We start from the raw sequence: 18,996 nt of genomic DNA, 5'->3' as shown, positions 1-18,996 counted from the left end.
ACCCGTTGTAACACACAGGAATTTTTCAAGTATATGATAAAGCAGGAAAGCACGACATTAATTTTGGATTCGGTTTGCTGCCTCGCCTCCTCTACAATCTTCGGTAAAATCTATTTATTACGCATACAGATATGGATTTTCATCGCTTGAGAAGATGTCCCTCATTACTTACATGTCATCTAAATAACAATAAAAAATCTGAAAAAAATAGTAGTATAAATTAATATAAAATATATCACTCCACAAACATGTAAGACCAAATTTAACTTCTAAAATATGCAAAAAAAAAGAACAAATTAAATTAAAAATAATTATCGTACATTCACAACTATATTTCTTATTCTTGTTACAACACATACATGTTAAATTTCAACTTGCATATTTGTATAGTGATATATTTCATATTAATATATCTTGTCAGTTTTCTTCAATTTATCTAGTGATTATTTATGTGACATGCATAAAATGAGTAGATATCGAGTAGATATCCCCTCAAAGGATGAAAACACTCTACATATACATAGAACATAATTTCATATGTTGAATAACATTAACATTAATGGGTCATCCATGACATCGGCGGACTTTTTTCTTTTTAATCCGTCCTTACGGTCGTCAGGGTTCTACAAATCTCTTGCTGTCTTTCCTGCGCAGACCATCCATTTGCTAATATTAAACAGTTTTGGTATTTATCAGCAGCCTGATTTCTACTTATTTATCTGTCACCTAAATTTGTACGAGCTTATTTACTAAACTTTCACAATATATAGAAAAAACAACAACTTCAGTATAATGAAGCACATTTTTTTTACTTTCTTTGTTTTTTTTTTGTTTTCTGGACGTATTATTATGCTTCTGTAATTCATAATTTTCAGTTTCATACCGGTAAGAATTTAGCACAAAAGTTTTTTTTTCTTTTAGACATTATTTGCTTCACCTCAATAAAAAAATATACATAAGTAGTGTGAGTTGTTGGTAGTGATCTAGTGTTACGTTTCTCGAAAAATATGTCAGCCTTACTGTTTCTTTTTACCATTTTAGTCACTTCTTCCCTTATGTGATATCAATTGCTATCTCTCTTATACGATAGTATGTTTCTATATATCTTATTTCTTATACCGAGTACCTATACTTCTTTTATATATATAGTGTGTATTAAAAAATACAATTTAATTACTGACATTTACAGTGTATTTATATTTTCAAATTTATAGTGTAACAACAATTTAAATATGGGTAATTTACAATGTTTGATTTGACCTTTTTTTAAAAAAATGTGACATCATAAACTTAGCTAGTCCCAAAGGTAATTGATATAGATAAGAAAAAAAATCAGTTGTTTGACAAATAAAAAATCCCTATTTTTAGGGGCTGAAGTTGGGTCGAAGACGTTCGGATCATAGTATTCTTATATCCTAACCCTTATTTTTAATTCAAATTTAGAATTGGGTATAGATAGTGCTAATAACATATGACCCATCCTACATTCTATCATATCCCATATTTTTTTCCTCCGAATTGGATAGGGAACGGATATATGAGGGGTCCCTTAATTAATTAAATAAATAGGAAGGTTGCCTTAAAAAAGAAATGCAAGGGATCGAAGGCAGTATCTAACTAACCTGGCAAATAAACGAGAGTTTGAAGATAAAAAAGTGTTAAATGCTAATACATCAAGGAAAATTATGCAATATTACTTGTGAGCTCGTAAAATAATAATTAATCGATATGCATATGTTTGATAATATGGGATATACGGGCTGATTCAACTCTTGAAGTACTCTAACCCTATAAAAATTTTTTGAATTCGAATTTGTATAGTCTCCTATATCCTTCTCACCAGCCTTGGGTTATGCAGACGAGTGGAAAATACCCGTCCCGTTTTCACCCATACTATAGTTGTCAAACATAATTCCCTCCATTCCAAAATACCAGACTCAACCACTCTTAATCTAAAGACCAAGAAATATTTATTATTACCTTATTGTTTGGATCACCCAAATAAATATAAAGCATGTACCCAATAGAATTAAAAATCTTGAGAATGAAGGATTTAAATAATAATAATTTAATAGAAAAGAGGTGCTAGTTAATGTCATGCATTTATCCATGCCTTATATTATGAAACGTTAAAAAAAATAGTTGTGCATTATACTCCGTCTGTCCTGTAATGTTTGTCGTTTCTAACAGGCTTGTGAAAATTAAGGAAGCTATGAAAGTACATATTTGCCTATGTGCCTTCTCCTCGTCAACACGTGAATGCGTGATACACGCGGGAGAAATCCCCAACACTGGAAGAAAGAGGCGTCTCCACCCCTAACACCGGAAACGCCGGCCGCCGCGCCAGCCGCCGGGGCTCACCCCTAAGACGTCGGCGAGGCCCTCCTCCTGCTCCAAGCACCCCGGAGGAGGGAGATCCCGCATCGGCTTCATCATCGGAAGAAAACAAAAGCGCCGCCGCTACCGCCGCCATCCCAATTGGTCGGAGCCGCCGGCACCCTCCCCCAACACTGCTGCGGCACCGGCGGCATTCCTCTCGAGCCGGTAAACGCTGTCGCCGCCACCTGTACTCGCCGGAGCCGCCGCCGCCACCCCTCCTTGCCAGAGCCGTCGGCGGCGCCATTCTCCTAAGCCGCAGACGCTCTCTCCCGACGCCGCTGTGGCACCAGTGACGTTCTTTCAAGCCCCAGCATCCCCAAGACACTGGCGAGTCCTCCTCCTGCGCCGCTGCTCCCACTCCTGAAGTCGTTGCCTAAGCTCACCGCCACGACAAGCTGCGACCATGAATGGTGGGGTGGGTAGGCGGCGGAAATTCCTCACGCCATGGAAGAAGATGGCGCAGGAAGGCATCAGCGGCGGCGGATCATCGGCCGATGTCACGGCGCCGTTCCCCTAGCAGCCTCATCCTCAGGTGGCGGAGGTAGACACTCAGCAGGCTAGCGACCAGTGGAGGATGACAGAGGGATAAAGATGGAAACGGTTTTTCTGATTGTACTACGACGTCAAACATTTAGACTCCTTTTAAAATGAACTACAGTGTCAAATATAACGGGACAGAGGGAGTATTATATTATGGAACGGAGGGAGTAATAATAAGCTACAGTAGTAAAAAAAATTCTTGACCCCTATAAATAGTGCAGCTACTCTCACTTCCCCTAGCTAGGTAGTGCAACACACACCTCTAGCTTCTAGCTAGCTTGCTTCTCCGAGCATGGCCGCCACCACCACCACCATGTCCTCATCCATGGCGGCGTCGCTGGTGACGTCGCTGCGCTCCCTCTCGGCACACGCCCTAGTGCCACTCGTCGCGTCGGCGCTCCTCTTCGTGGTGGCCGTCGTGCTGCGGCGGCGGCGGCGGCCGGTGTACCTGCTGAACTACAGCTGCCACCTCCCGGACGTGGACCGGAAGGTGAACCTGGAGGTGTGCGAGTACTTCGGCCAGCGCTGCCGCCACTACTCCGACGACACCGCCGACTTCATGCGGCTCATCTACCGCAAGTCCGGCCTCGGCCAGGAGACGTACGCGCCGCCCTTCATCTTCTCCGGCGAGTTCCAGAAGACGCAGGCGTTCGCGGTGCAGGAGGCGGAGGAGGGGCTGTTTGCCACGGTGGCGCACCTGCTGGCGAAGTCCGACGTGCGCCCGCGCGACGTCGGGTTCGTCGTCGTCGCCTGCTCCATGTTCTCGCCGGCGCCGTCGCTGGCGTCGATGATCGTGCGGCGGTTCGGGATGCCGCCGGGGACGAGGACGTACAGCCTCGCCGGGATGGGGTGCAGCGCCGGCACGGTGGGGATCGACATGGCGGCGAGGGCGCTGCGGGTGTCGCGGCGGGGCGGGTACGCGCTGGTGGTGGTGACGGAGAACATGAGCCTGAACTGGTACTTCGGCGAGAACAAGCACATGCTGGTGACAAACTGCATCTTCCGGGTGGGCAGCGCGGCGGCGCTGGTGACCGACGTGGCGGCGCGGCGCGGCGACGCCAAGTACGAGCTGGTGCGCACGCTGCGGACGCACCACGGCGGCGACGACGCGGCGTACAACGCCGCCGTGCAGATGGAGGACGAGGAGGGGAACGTCGGCGTCGCGCTCACCAAGGACCTCGTCCGCGTCGCCGGCGCGGGCCTCCGCCAGCACATCGCCACGCTCGCGCCGCACGTCCTCCCCGTCTCCGAGCTCCTCAGGTCAGGTCTCTCTCTCTCTCTCTCTCTCTCTCTCTCTCTCTCCTTTGCTCTTCGCCGCCATAATGGCTAGCTGAACGAAGCATGCAGCCTTTGATTGCGTTCAGGCTTTCACAGATTTCAGACGCCTTAAATGGACATGAAAATTTGCTCTTTTTGCTGCAACATATCAAATATCTGAGCTGAAAAACAGAGCTTATGTGGTACTACACTCTTAAAATGAGTAATCCCTCTCTCAAGAAAAAAACTTAACCTAGAGAAGAAACTCAACCTAGAGAAGATGTGATGTCCAAATTCTCCTAGAATGCTGTTCTAGGAGAGATCACAGGTTGAGTTTTTTTTGACGAAGAGAGTAGTATTCAAATGATATAACGCATAATAAATTCATAAATATAATAGTTCCATCCAACAAATTTCTATATTTATTTATTTGTTTCTTCATAGCAAAGGACAAAACGTTCAACTAACGAAAAGATCATGGCAGAATCCAAACTAAAATTTAAGAGTTTGTAAGAGAATGAGCAAAACTCGAAAACATAGAAGAGCAATTAGGTGAACTCTCAGTGATGCACATGAAATTTTCTCATGCTTGTAACATTGCTATAACGACGACATACGAAAATTTTGATTTGAAGAAGCTTTAATTTTGTAAGAAAAGTACATGTATAATTTTGAGATAAAAATATATATAATAAACCAAGCTTTACGTATATACTAATTAAAGTAACTCCATTTATGATGGAGGCAGTATATTATTTTTCAATTCCCTGAGGTGTGTAGATCTAAGATGCGAACGAGTTTACGAAATAATCAAGGAGAACAATATTCTATGTTTATGATATTGCCCGTGAAGATGTGCTATAGCTAAGGGAATATATCCTATGCACATAATTTTTTCGTGCGCACTCCATGTACATCAACTAGCAAATGTCACAAAATATTCTAGAAAAAAATGGCAATTTTTTAATAGTATTATACATATCTGCAAAGTCTCGTAATTCATTATATTTTACCCATAAAAATAAAAAATCTACCAATTGTTAGGGTAAAAATATGTCAGAATTTTATCTTCTTTTTACAGTTAAAATATAATAAATTTGAAGATAAGATTTAACATGTTGGTGTAATACTCTTGGAAGTATGTGTCTAATTTTTTCTAGAATTTTCTGTGACATTTGCTAGTTGGTTTGTATGGAGTGTGCACGGGAATCTTGTGTGCATAGGATATGTTCTCATAGCTAATCAAGTTATATTTGCAAATATAAATAATTATTCTACAACTTAGACAAACCAACTTATAAATGTGTACAAAATCACTTCAGTACATGATTAAGCATCGACTAAAATATACAATTCGATCACTATTCTTCCAACAATGCATTTATAAATACTTGGGGCTCTCCAACGTATATACAAGTTTTAACATATAAACAAAATAAAACAAAAACTATTATTGATTAAAGTTTGGATAGAACAGTCATCACTGTCAGTTATTGAACAGTACAGGAGGTGAAACTAAAAGTTAACATTATCACTTTGGTCAATAAATTGATAAATTTTAGTACCATATATTTGACGTTGTTTTTTTAACAATGCAATATTATCCAAATATTTTGGCAACAAAATTTTTCAGTGACCTTTCCCATGCATTTGAACTACTTATTTTTTACAATATCTTATTTTATATAATCTCGAAGAGATATTTCAGTTAAAGTTAGTTTTATTTGATTAGATGTTACTATTATAGGACGACAACTTGTTCTCTGATGAGCACATTTAAAGTTGTTTGTACTCTACAATTATATACACCCTCCGTAACAAAAAATCCGAACGGATTCAAACTCATGAGTATTTTTTTTTTTTGACGAGGGAGTATGTAACGAGTTTTGATGCTTTAATTGTACTTGTCATCTCTAGAAACAGTCCCCTCCCCATTAAATTATCACTGGCTCCCGTCTTTAGAACCAAAAATCCAAAATATTTATAAATCAAATCGGTCAACTCTCAAGACATGCATATAAAATTATAGCGATTTTGCTATATATTTGTCGATAAATTTTTCCCCAAAAATTTGACAGATGTAATTACAGTACAATCGTAGTGTAATTACACTGTAACTTGCATGTAATTACACTATAACTATAGTGTAACTTATATGTAACTTTCAAAAATCTCTCTGTAACATGTTATTTCGGTAAAATGGAGGTCGTGGGAACAAATTCTTTCATATATGTGTGTGCTATGATTTTTTTTCTTCCTTACCAAAACAAATCTTGTAATAGATCTACGTGAAACTTACATATAAGTTACACTGTAGTTACATGCAAGTTACAGTGTAATTACACTACGATTGTACTGTAATTACATCTATCAAATTTTGGGGGAAAAATTTGTCGACAAATGTATAGGTAGTCCCAATTATAGAAACTGAGCCATGGTCTTTAATTAGTTCTCGCCTAGCACCAATCGTTTTTTTCACATTAACTACATCAGATTTTACCCATTTTTACACAGTGTTATTCTATTTTGCTGTTAAAGCCAGATCACTTTTCATGGTTGTGATATATCGTAGATTTGGTATGATCTTGATTTAAAATAGACAACTCCACGGACTTCTCCTGTGGATAGTTAGATCTATCCTTAAATGGCTAGTCACTCCCTAGACAGATCGTCAATCTTTTCCCCCTTAATAAGTGAATTTTATTTTTTTTTGCTATGTTACCTTACTCCCCCGTTCCAAAATATAAGGGATTTTAGGTGGATGAGCATATTTTTAAGTACTATGAATCTGGACAGCTTCGTTTAAATTCGTAGTACTAGAATATATCTCATGCATCTACCTAAAAATTCTTATATTTTAGGATAGAGCAAGTATATTTTTTCACTAGTTTATCAGGACGAATTAATTGATGCACTGTAGTACAAATTTAGGTACAATCTCAAACTTTTAATTGGTATACAGTGCTACGTGGTATGCCATTTCTGTGCACATTTAATACCACACGCCCCACATGTACAGCATTGGTTTTTTTTGTCTTCGAGAATCATACTCCTTCCATCCCACAGACTTTATCCTGTAAAATTTGTCCCACAGAAACTTTATGCTAAGAGAGTACTCCCTCTATATCAAAATATAAAAAATATAACACATAACCACTTATAACACAAGATCAAGAAAACATTTAATCACCTTCTTGATTGGATCACCTTAATACATACAAGTAATATGATTGTGAGGCTTAATGATATAAGATTTAAAACAAATTAATTTTATAGGACCAAGAGATGCTAGTTAATGTATACATGCATGCACGTTTTATATTAGGCCATTCCCAACTCAATGGCTAGGATAGTGTCCATAGCATTAAATAAGGTGCCACCTAGGATGAAAAATGATGTGGCAAGTGAATAAATGAGGAAAGAGAAGGAAACTATGTCTTGCATAAGACATAGTTTCTACACAACATACAAGACATCATGTGTAATAAGGAGCATTAAATTTAAGTATGGAATGGTAGTGTTTGCATTGGAAGAGTAGTGTCTAGTACTAGTTTCTTGATGATGTGGAGTTTATGGAAATCATATCTAGTGTTTTGGGTTGGGAATGGCATAAGACGTGATAGAAAAGTGGTTGTGTCTTATATTTTGGAATAAAGGGAGTAGTACCGATTAGGCTACGGGGTTATAGCTTCAAGCAGATGCCGAATTTAGCCACTGTGTTAAAAAAACCAATCAGATTAAGACATTTCACATTTGTATTTATTTCGAGCCTCTAGAAAATGTGGTTAAGTGTACTGACGAGGGGCACATTAGTCTTTTCTCACCACGGTTCATTTGAGCGGGAATTGCTATGAATGAACTCTTTTCTGTGGGATAGAGTAGGTAGCTGCCGAGCCAGCAAACACATAATTAATGATTAATTTAATTTATTGGTTAACTTATAGTTATTTTGCTACTAATTCAGTGATGAATTGGGGTGCATGACGCAGGTACGTGTGGCGGGTGGCGCGCGCATATGTCGCCGGGAACCCAAAGGCCGTGGCGGCGATTGTGCCAGATTTCCAACGCGCGTTCGAGCACATGTGCATCCACTCCGGCGGGAAGGCGGTGATTGACGCGGTGGTGAAGCTGATGGCGTTTGGGCCACAGGTCGTAGAGCCGGCGCGCGCCACACTGCATAGGTTCGGCAACACGTCGAGCAGCCTCGTCTTCTACGAGCTCGCCTACTTTGAGGCCAAGCGTCGCGTCCGTGCCGGTGACCGCCTCTGGATGCTTGCCTTCGGCACCGGCTTCAAGGCTTGCAGTAACGTCTGGCGTGCGCTCCGTGACTCTGCACCCGATGCCGACAACCCCTGGAATGCATGCGCCCACCGCTACCCTGCTGCGCTGCCACCGCCTTCAACGCGTAGGTCGAGTGGCGGTGCGCCCGCAATGGATTTTACACACTTGAAAAATGATAAGTTGCCTTAAGTTACCATTTTGAAAATAAAAAATGAAAATAAACTTTAGTATTCTAAAAAGTTGGGTTGAGTTTTTATATTCCATCAAGTAACATGTATTTTTTTTCTATTTTCTTCGTACTTCCTCAATTTTTTTAAAAAAAGTTAAATGATATATATTTGTGATCGAACGGATTAATCCACTAGTGTTATTGTTCTTTATCTACATGTATGTATCTATTTATTATGTAAAGTTATATATTCGTTCTGGTCATTCTCAAATGTTACTCGTTTTGTTTCGCTTAATTTGCCATATTTGACCCAGCAGATATGTCTACTCTATACTTGGATTGAGTGGCAGAGCTTGAAAGCTTGAAGTATAACAACGATCTTTTTTATAAAAATAAAACAACTATACATATCTTATCTCACTAAATTTATGTTAAAAACCCACTTATGTGTGTAATACTTCTAGACACTGGGATTTAAACCTGGTGGAGTGAAATTATACACCCATAACTCTACCGCCACATGACTTCCCCACTAATTAAGAACTATTTTGCTTGTTGGATTAATACTTAAGTGGTAAAATTAAATGACTTCATTGTAATTTTTCTAAAATTAAATGTGTCATTGTAAAACTCCATCTCTGAATTCTATTCGAACCACAAATAAAAATTCAGTAAAGTGACATTTACATAGTTCCCAAAAAAGGAGAGAAATATTATTTCCTTGGCTCGAAAAAAAAAACAGAATTGCTATTTAGTGGGTATATAAGATATAATTCTTGGATTCCAAATGTAATGTTTCCAGCTCCAGTACAGAGGGGGCTCGTGCACCCATTATTACTGACTATTAATCCAACACATGATTTTTATAATATTTCTACATGTCTATCCATCATTTTTAATACTTTATTCATATATATTCATATATTGCATAGTAAAACGCAAAGTATGATCCAATTATTGAATAGTTATACCTAGACGCCTGGACCCAATGCATAGCCCTTTAATTATCTATCACTAATTATACATATATATGAGTTATCCCTATATATGAGTTATCCCTACGTGTCTTGACCAAATACATCTAATAGGTGTGTTCGCTGTCATTTTCTCAGCTGCGGCTGCGGCAGTTCAAAATTGCTGCAATTTTGAACTGCCGCAGCCACAGCTGCAGTAGCAATAGCTGTCGAATATGGCCAATATATATGAAGTAGTTTTTAAGCCGTTTTTACGATAAGTTATAAAAAGCCGTCGACAATCGGTCAAAAAATATCTACCAGAGCAAAGTGCAACTCTCAGCGACAGAGGGAGCAGTGCATCGCTGTCGGCATGAACACTCAATTCTGACCATGCATGTCGATGCCATATCACCATTGATGATGATCATGGCAAACGCAGCAATGGCCGGCCAGCATTCATTGACGCCTTCCAGCGTTATCTTCAGTGTTCTACAACAGCCAACACAGTTACTACTATACATGCCAAGACACTTAGGCATCGTTCGTTTAGGGGTGATAGGGGAGATTGGCTCTCGTTTTCCGCGCGCACGCTTTTCAAACTACTAAACGGTGCGTTTTTTTGCAAAAAATTTCTATAGGAAAGTTGCTTTAAAAAATCATATTAATCCATTTTTAAAATTTAAAATAGTTAATACTCAATTAATCATGAGCTAATGGCTCACCTCGTTTTGCGTATCTTCCCAATCTCCTCAATCCCCTTCTCCTCAAACACTCCCTGTCTTCAATGAGGCCCTGCCAGATAGCCTAGCAACTGAAAATTTTCAAGTAGCAAGTCGCTGTAGACGCGCAGGGTTTTTTCCAGGGCAATACCCATATGCGTTAGGCCATGTTACGTGTTATTCTATTCATCCCAAAATAAATTATTAGCGCCGTCCCAAAATAAATCATTAGCGTGGCTGTAATCGATAGGCATATTCTATATTCGAAAGGTTGAGTTTCGGGTCACGATTTCAGCTACCATGGTAAATAGGTTTATCACAGGGATACGAGAACAATAAGGCTTTCTAAATGGTAACCCTACGTCCCTACTACCAAAAAAAAATTTTTTTGGTAAATTTTTGTTCAATCCTTTACATTTTACCATGGGAATCAACTTACGGCCGCTCATCAGAAGGTAAGGGAAACCTGCTTTGGATGCGGTAGAAGTGGTAGGAGTTGGTATGAATGTATAAACATGCTTCCTATGTCGCTTCATTCCGAAATGATTTAAAGATACCCTATATAATGGGGCTTTTAACTATTTGCCACGGTTAGTTTTGGCAAATAACTATTTGCCACCCCTATCTCAATGACATGTGGGTCCACATATGTCTATGACATATGGGTCCAATGACAAAAAGTTAATTGTCACATCTAAATGTGGCAAATGGTTAAATATCTCCTATATAATAGTGCACACAAGATGCACTAGAATGTAGGGGTAGGAGTTGTTGCTATAAATTAATCATGTCATAGTCTAAAGTATTCTTGACTCAATTCTTGGAATGGAAAATTTTAAAGATTTTAGGGGAACATACTAAAACCTGTGAAATCCTGTAAAATTTCTACTTCAAAGAACACTGAATATGAGTGTGATAATCCCTTTAATAGTTGTTTATAGTGATGTGTGCCCTCTACAACCCTCCTAAGACTTGCCATTATGATGTGAGGATTTTCTTCGGTTTAGTATACTACTTGGATAAAATAAAGTTTACTGTTGATTTTTATGTGAAAATCCTGCATTCCAAATATCCTTGTCTATCCAGGGTATGGACTTGTTGTCTACTAGTGCTTAATTTCACACCACCTACCCACGGTATACAGATGCACACTGTTGGTGATATGGACTGAAGAATCAGCAGTCAGAAGTAATGGCGGCTGTGAATCTGAAAGTCTGAATCCTCTGTTTCTCTGCATTTTGATTTTTTGAGGGCCTATTTCAGCTGAAATGTACTGTACTGGTGAAGTGGGATTTAACATCCAGAGTCCTGACTCATTTCTGAAGGAGTATAAACTGCCCTGCCTACCCCAAGGCCTATCAAGAACAGTTGAACTAGCCAATCCAAAAAATAAAGAAGAGAACAGTTGAACCAGTCTGATTCAGTAATGCACTGATACAGTGCCCCTAAACTGCCCAAAGTACGCAAGCAGGAGCCATGAGCCACTCCCAACAGTCAAAAAGAATTACTGACATAACTTTCTGTGTTTTTGAAGTAAGGCTTGACTAATTATTTCTTAGAATAAATAATTAAATAGTATGTTCATGAAAATACTCTTTAAGATAGATATCAAATATAAAAATGCTAGCTCAAGGTGTGTTGAAACATATTGTTTATCAAAGTTTTAAAATTTTACAGGAAAAAAAAAATTCAAACATCAGTACACAATCCCGCTAATCACGTAAACAAAAAAAAACACTTCACATCAAGCCAAAAGAGAATACTATAGCTCAATTCAACGCTTTTATGCCAACGCTTTTATGACCGTATACGCACCAAAAATTACTGTGGAGCAGCAGCATACACAGCAGACATGTGATGATGTGATCACACTCGCACTGTTTTTGGTCTTGGGAATAAATTTAAAATATACTGCCTCCATCCTATATTACTTGTCACTTTAAGTTTTTATTTATAACATATTACTTGTCACTTTAATTTTTTATTTATAATATTTGATCATTCGTCTTATTAAAAAAATTAAAATTATTATTTATTTTGTTCGTGACTTTCTTTATCAACAAAAGTACACTTCAAAAGTACTTTAAGTGTGATTTATCTTTTTTATATTTACACTATTTTTTCAAATAAAACAAATAGTCAACGTTAGTATATCTATAAGAATGACAGAACAAAACGACAGCTTGATAACAACTTCAGAAATGGTTAGCGTAGGAGTCTAGGAGAGGGAACAACAGTACAATACTGTTTATTCTTCTCAATTTTGCTTTGCCACCTACATTTTCACCACATACCAACTGTAGTAGTATGCACAGGTAAACCGAGTACAGTTTTACTCTGGACATAAATACATGCAAGTTACAATATCTTAGCAATGTAATCGGTACTAGTAACTGGTGATTGGCAGCAACAGAATACAAGCTTAGCATCATTGGAGGCTAGGGGAGGGGGGTTAAATTGAATAGTCCTACATGAGCTGTGGTAGCAAAGGCACACATTCTGTTCCACTGGAAGTGTTGCTCTTCCAGCTCCACAGAGGGGGCAAACAACTCAGTAAGAGTCATGAGCTGGGCTGTCTGAATGCATGTCCATGGATGAATCGTTCGAAGCCGTCGAGTTTTGATCGCGGTTAACGCCGTTTGCGAAGTACCCCGCATCGCCACCCTGCTCCAGGTGGAATGGTTGCAGGCTCCGGCGAACGGGGCTAGATAGTGCATTTGAAAAGACCGCTGAGTTCTTGGACTGCACCAATCCTGTATTTCCTAGCGCAAATAAGTTTGGTGATGGCTGCTGGCTCATTGTGTTGGGAATAGGCACTGTAGCTTGAGTGCTTTGGCTTGCATGCTGTGATCTTGGAGAGGCTGATGCATTGTCACCTCCATACTGGATCTCGTGCTACAAACACAGATGATTATTAGGCACATGTAGTTGTGCTAGGTCTAGGATGGTGCTTAAGGAGAAGATACGGCATAAGTACAAACTATATTTTGAAAAGTTGTAGCTGGAGCCTGGAGGCATGAATTGGCAAAGAAAACAATCAAAGCATAGGATTCATCTTATTCATTTCCTTATTTGCCATCAAATATAAACCTTATCCCTTACAGGATAAAAAAATGATGTTCCCTTATTTGCAACTAGTTCATTTTGTCTTCCCATTTGCCCCTTCTGTCATCTTGCTGTTAAACTAAACAAGAAAAGATAATTTGCCCTTCCTCATTCTTCCTAATTCCTCGTTTCTCCTTCTCTTCCTTATCCATGGTAAATTTAAAAAAAATGCCAGCAACAGAACAGTAAACTCATCCAACCCAGCGGCTTCGTTCTTCCTGAACACATGACAGAGCACTCACCCTCTACCAAAGGTAGGCATCCTTACCAGCAATGGCTAGTGAATATGGGTTGTGTGCCTAATGCCTGCATCCATTCCAATGAGGCAGATTCATGGGCATCTAGCATGGTCATCCTTGGTGGCATGTAAGAGATGTGCCGCCACATTGGTGGTATCCACCAAATCCAGGAAGTACTTTCGCAAATTTTACAAACTTATAAGAAAATGAAGTCATGCTATGCAACAAAAAAAATAACAATCTGCACAATCCTATAGTCCCATTCCAAAACAATAAGACCAGACACTTAATACTTGTGTCTAGCATGGCACTAGGTCTAGAGGATTCAAGCTTGCTGGGGAGTGGCACTAGAAGTATTATACTCACCTAATGCCCAATCAAACCATGTCTTGTAGCATAAAATTGCTATTCCCATATAACCTGAAAAACATGGTCAATCATACGACACCGATCCAAGCTCACCGGATTTCCAAGCCATATCTATCCCTGCATCCATTCCCCAAAAGAACAGCAGCGTACAAATGCAAGCTCACCGGATTCTCAAGCCAGATCATGGTGCTGAGCATTTGGTGGAGCCACAGAGGCTGACTAGCCAAAGCTTCTGCCAACAAACAGTGGCACCAGTTCAGGTCCATCTAGAATTCTAGATGGCAACGGATGGACTTAGGTGCTGTGGGTATGGCCAGAAGAAAAAGATGGCACCCATTTTGTGAGGGTACAAATGGAATATTTCCAAAAAAAAAAAAGGTGGATCCACGGTTAATGGTGTTTCATCCTAACAGAGTTGACGGACGTGGCAAATAATGAAAGGCAATAGTGAACTAGTGGCAGTAAGGGAATGCCGCGTTTCCATTGAGTTAGCATTAAATGGCAAATAAGGAGTTTTATCTAGTTCATTAGGGTTTTGCAGTCAGGTGTATTCACAAAAAAAAACAATGAGCATGAAAGGAAAATCTAAACAAGTTCTTCAAGGCCATGTTATAAATTTAGAGGATAATTAAATAGTTCTTGGAGGATGATAACTGCAAACCTGGATGTGCGAGGCTATATCAGCAACTGTCAGCCTCAAGCCATTTTCATGCTGCCTCAAGATCCATTCATAGAGCTTTTCCTGCATCAGTTAGAAAAAGATTGAGAAACACTAGTGAAAGGGGGAAATACAAAACAATGAAACAGATGTCGAGTAGTCAAAGAAAAAAATGTTGAAAAAGAAGAGAAATGTGTTTTTCTGTACAAAATATGTCTAGGTTTTAGGTATGCGTGACCCAACCGTCATTACTCTCGATGGCAGCCAATACTCCCTCCAGTCACGATAACATGTGAAGTGCTTCAACTTTCAACTCAAACTTTATAAACTTTGCACAAGGTATATTTTTAAATTTTTAGATTGGCCGCATGAAAATCATATCTGTGGATTGTCTTGTCTCAAAAAACAAGCATAGTAATCTTTTTTGGGGTTTCCAAATATTTCACAATAGAAATTAGTGACCAAAACTGTATCTTGTAGATCATGTCCATGTCCAAAACAACATGTTTCCATGACCGGAGGGAATCGTCCAGTACTTCACCACAAGCAACAGAGTCAGAAAACTATGTGATTAATGAATGTTTGTATAGAACCCAGAAAATAGGCTCCTGGCTTTAAACAGCAAGAATTGTCCACATGGAAGAACAAAAAACTCATTTTGTGGAGGAAAACAAGACAGTTTGGCATGAACAGTTCTCCAGCCATTAAGAAGGTTGGAGTTTCTCTAGAAGTAGGGATGGAACCCATCTTTTATTTGGGATACTTAACAATGAAACAGAAAGCTTTGCAAAGAACTAAATGTGTACACCCTGCAACGACCATCTGTCTTCAAAGTACAAAATTCAAGAATCCATTGAAGTAACTGTTCTATATGCTAACTCTGTTTGTAAGGCATATGTCAAATGAGCAGGAACTTCTTTGATCCTAGTTGACATTGCATTGGGCTACTAGAAAACATAAACCTCTCTAAATGCCAACACAAAGCATTACTCTGTGATGTACAAACAATGCCAATATCCAATGCATTGGCTAGTGTATTGTTTGATGAGAGTCTAGTAATATTGTCATCTGATGAGTAAAGCAGACAATGCTCAATGGTAGTTAGCTAGAGTGTTTCCCTGTCCTGTGAAAACAAAGACCAGGAACACAGCTGAGCCACATCTTGAGTTCTGATCAAACCATAGCTTCAGGATGTTTCCAAGCATTAATACCAAGATATGCCGTCCAAAGCTTTTGCAAGAACATGCAAAAGTCTTGCACATCACATTAAGTCTTTAAGAGGAAACGAAAACAGACAGTTTTGATGCTTGACGAAGTCAAACAGCACCAGAATAGGCCAGGACTGGATCCACAGAGCCACAGCAAAACCAAAATCAGCAAACATAACTAAGTATCAACATCCTCGTAAACCGCAACTGCATAAGCTAACAATGCCATCCAAGTCTGAAAGAAGCATCCCACACCAACTGGCGATACTTTACATTTAACAGTACACAAGTTGAAGCAAAGCTGAAAAGGATGCATCCATAGTACTAGTGCAGAAGTAACCTGTTCCACAAGCTAAGCCTCCTCTCATCTGCTTTCCATTCCCCTCCCCCTCTGAGAGCAACCTAATCCTGAGTCTTGTAAAGCACAAGGGTGGGATGTCTACAACCATTTCAACCCAGAGGTGGAAAAAGCCATATTGGCACAGAACCTATTGGAGAAAAAGATCACCGACAATTGAAGCAAATGAGTTTGGCTGCATCGCCGTTAAAAGGCAACTGATGATATAACAACTACGAGAATCGCACTACTAGTGCGAGAGCACTTGTGAAGCTATCAATTGTATTGGCGCATCGCATCACGAAGAATATAATATTCGGTGAGGTCAAGGGACGCACTACGAACTAAAATTGCATACAGAATTAGTTGGTCTTTACCCACTATTCGAAATTTATATGTGCATGGTAGGTACCAGATTCAGGCAGAAAACATACAGGAATCAAAATTTCACCTAAATTTCAGAAAGCATAATCAAAATTTCACCAAAATTTCAGAAAATTTCCACATCACTAGAGGGGTCAATCGAACACACAAATTTCTTAGGGAATCTGAATTTCACTAACAAGAAGGCGCATCGGAACAAAAATCCCTCATCAAATCGAGCCGAAAAACAAGCCTTTCCCCACAACACAAACACCACAGAAAGGCCAAATTCACCGGGGAAACCGAATCCTCCCGCTGCAAAACCGAGAAATCCCCAAACATCCCCAGAACAACACGCCCACACCACATCACATCACATCAGACCGAACCCCCAAACACCCACAACCCATCACAGGAAGAAGGGAAGACGGGAGGGTCGGGGAGGGCCGTACCATGGCGTGGCGCTCGCCGGCCTGGAAGGAGAGCTTCTGGCCGCCCATGGCGAGCGTGTAGAGCTGGGACAGCGAGTTGGCCGCGCCCCGGAACGCCCCGTACAGCGCCCTGTCCGTCTCCTCCAGCCGCGCCGCCTCCGCCTTCCGCTTCTTCCCCCCCGCCATCTCTCACCCCCCCCCCCCACACCCCCACACAAACCTCCCGAATCCAACCCCCTCCTCCTCCACCTCCACCGCCGCCGAATCAACGCACGAACCCTAGGAGAGAGATGGATGCGCGCGCGCGTGCGAGCTCTTCTTCTTCTTCTCCGCGGCGAGACGATGGAGACGATGGAGGCGTCGCGTGGAGACGAAGCGGCGGCTTTACGTGTGGCCGTCTCTTTCTCCTCCCCTTACCCGGGCCGGGTGGGCCTTCCATGGCTGCGGCGGAAGGGGCACTGACGGGTGGGGGCCCAGTGGGCCCCACCCCCGCGGAGGAGAGGGGAGAGGGGAGGAAAAGGAGCACGTGGGGGTGGGGTTTGGCGCACGTTGGGTTTGATTTGTAGGGGGTGGGGGTCGCTGACGGGTGGGGTCCGGTGGTGGCATGTGGGGGAGGGGGTGTCCTTTCTGGCAGTGGCAGGTATTCCGTGCTGGTAGTTGTGACTTGTGACCAGTAGAGTGAGGTCGTACTCGAGTTGACCGACTGGGAACCTCCTCTTGCCGACCTCAATGGTTTTTACAGCAACAGAAATTTTAGAAAATCTTACTTCCTTCCCCTCATAATATAAATAATTTTGTATTTTTTTCTTTTTGTTTTATTAAAAAAAATTGTGCAAATATAAAAAACGAAAAATTATGCTTAAAGTATTTTGGATAACAAAGTAAGTCACAAATAAAATAAATAATAATTCTAAAATTTTTTTGAATAAGACGAATGGTTAAACAGTGTAAGAAAAAGTCAATATCCCTTATGTTATGGGGCGGAGGGAGTATTATTTGAAGTCAAAGTTATACACAACCACGAGTATTACAACGCGTGACATATAAACACGGTTTTTCATGGTCTATGCGATTCATAAAATTATGCATTTATTAAAATCTTGAAAGTAGTGAAGAGGTAAACTATCAACATTAGCCAATAACATAATAAATTAAAAATTTTAAATACACTCTTATGTTTTAGATTTTAAAGTACAAACAAAGGTGGGATTCTGTGAAACTTTACAGTCATGGTATTACTATCTAGGATTATATCCTACAAGCCATAACACTTGTGGTTTTCTACAGTTTTGACATAAAACATTAGGTTTTCTAAAGCTTACTATATGATTTTTTAGAGATGTATCGGTGAAAAGTTGGTTTCAATCTATCAAAAATTAGAATCCTCTTGCTCTTCTTCTTGGTTTCTACTGGTGGGGTTGAGCACTGCCAACTCTCAGTCGAGAGAGATCCCGCACGAAAGGAGGGGATAACGATGGGGTGGTCTACCCTTTTTTATTTTAGGGAGTATTATCTCCTGTATAAAAAGTACATCTTTTAATACTTAAATCCTCGATAGGGGTTTCCAAAACAAGATTTACAATAGAGTTTTTGGTTGGTGTGTTTTAAAGGCATTCTCAATGTATGATGCTTATATCACCTTTAAGTTGGGCCTCTCGTAGGTAGTTGCTCTGTCCATAAAAACAAGTTCTAATGTTTATTACCAGTTGTCGACGGGGATAACCGTAGACCGGATATAGAGGGTATTGGGGTACGCTGGTACGAGGATCTACGTAATACGACATCAAGCAGGCAGAAAACAAAGATTATACTGGTTCAGGCCCCTTGATAGGTAATAGCCCTAATCCAGTTGATATGGGATTATATGATGTAAGCCACAGATTACAAAGGGAAAAGCGGAACTCGATGATATCGACGAGATCGTAGTCAAGTTGATTCGACTAGATCACCCGGCGACTTGGCTCCTGTAGGCTCCGGCTTCGTAG

At 40.4% G+C, this 18,996-nt stretch overlaps 2 protein-coding genes across 2 annotated transcripts; one reads left to right on the top strand and one right to left on the bottom strand.

Moving 5' to 3' along the window:
* Window positions 1–3,154: 3,154 nt before the first annotated feature.
* Window positions 3,155–8,889, top strand: LOC4346846 (3-ketoacyl-CoA synthase 17). The gene is made up of 2 exons (XM_015755956.3): window positions 3,155–4,179; window positions 8,166–8,889. Exons 1-2 carry the CDS (start codon window positions 3,212–3,214, stop codon window positions 8,644–8,646), a joined length of 1,449 nt encoding a protein of 482 aa, XP_015611442.1. The 5' UTR covers window positions 3,155–3,211; the 3' UTR covers window positions 8,647–8,889.
* A 3,638-nt stretch (window positions 8,890–12,527) lies between these two features.
* LOC4346845 (uncharacterized) lies at window positions 12,528–17,383 on the bottom strand. The gene is made up of 3 exons (XM_015757141.3): window positions 17,033–17,383; window positions 14,676–14,756; window positions 12,528–13,196 (listed from the first exon to the last, which is right to left on the bottom strand). The coding sequence occupies exons 1-3, from the start codon at window positions 17,195–17,197 to the stop codon at window positions 12,852–12,854; spliced, it is 591 nt and encodes a 196-aa protein (XP_015612627.1). The 5' UTR covers window positions 17,198–17,383; the 3' UTR covers window positions 12,528–12,851.
* Between the last annotated feature and the right edge of the window lie 1,613 nt (window positions 17,384–18,996).

The sequence above is a fragment of the Oryza sativa genome, chromosome 9, assembly GCF_034140825.1.
Source record: "Oryza sativa Japonica Group chromosome 9, ASM3414082v1".
In the NCBI taxonomy this organism is placed as follows: Eukaryota; Viridiplantae; Streptophyta; class Magnoliopsida; order Poales; family Poaceae; genus Oryza; species Oryza sativa.
The sequence above is the reverse complement of the archived record's forward strand: the minus strand, read 5'-3'. Positions and strand labels throughout refer to the sequence as shown.

Excerpts from the sequence above, each read along its gene's own strand:
- LOC4346846 (XM_015755956.3), top strand. The coding sequence starts at position 3,212 with ATGGCCGCCACCACCACCACCATGTCCTCATCCATGGCGGCGTCGCTG. Across the intron at positions 4,180-8,165 it reads CCCGTCTCCGAGCTCCTCAG|GTACGTGTGGCGGGTGGCGC; the intron begins GTCAGGTCTCTC and ends TGCATGACGCAG.
- LOC4346845 (XM_015757141.3), bottom strand. The coding sequence starts at position 17,197 with ATGGCGGGGGGGAAGAAGCGGAAGGCGGAGGCGGCGCGGCTGGAGGAG. Across the intron at positions 14,757-17,032 it reads CCGGCGAGCGCCACGCCATG|GAAAAGCTCTATGAATGGAT; the intron begins GTACGGCCCTCC and ends TAACTGATGCAG. Across the intron at positions 13,197-14,675 it reads ATATAGCCTCGCACATCCAG|CACGAGATCCAGTATGGAGG; the intron begins GTTTGCAGTTAT and ends CTGTGTTTGTAG.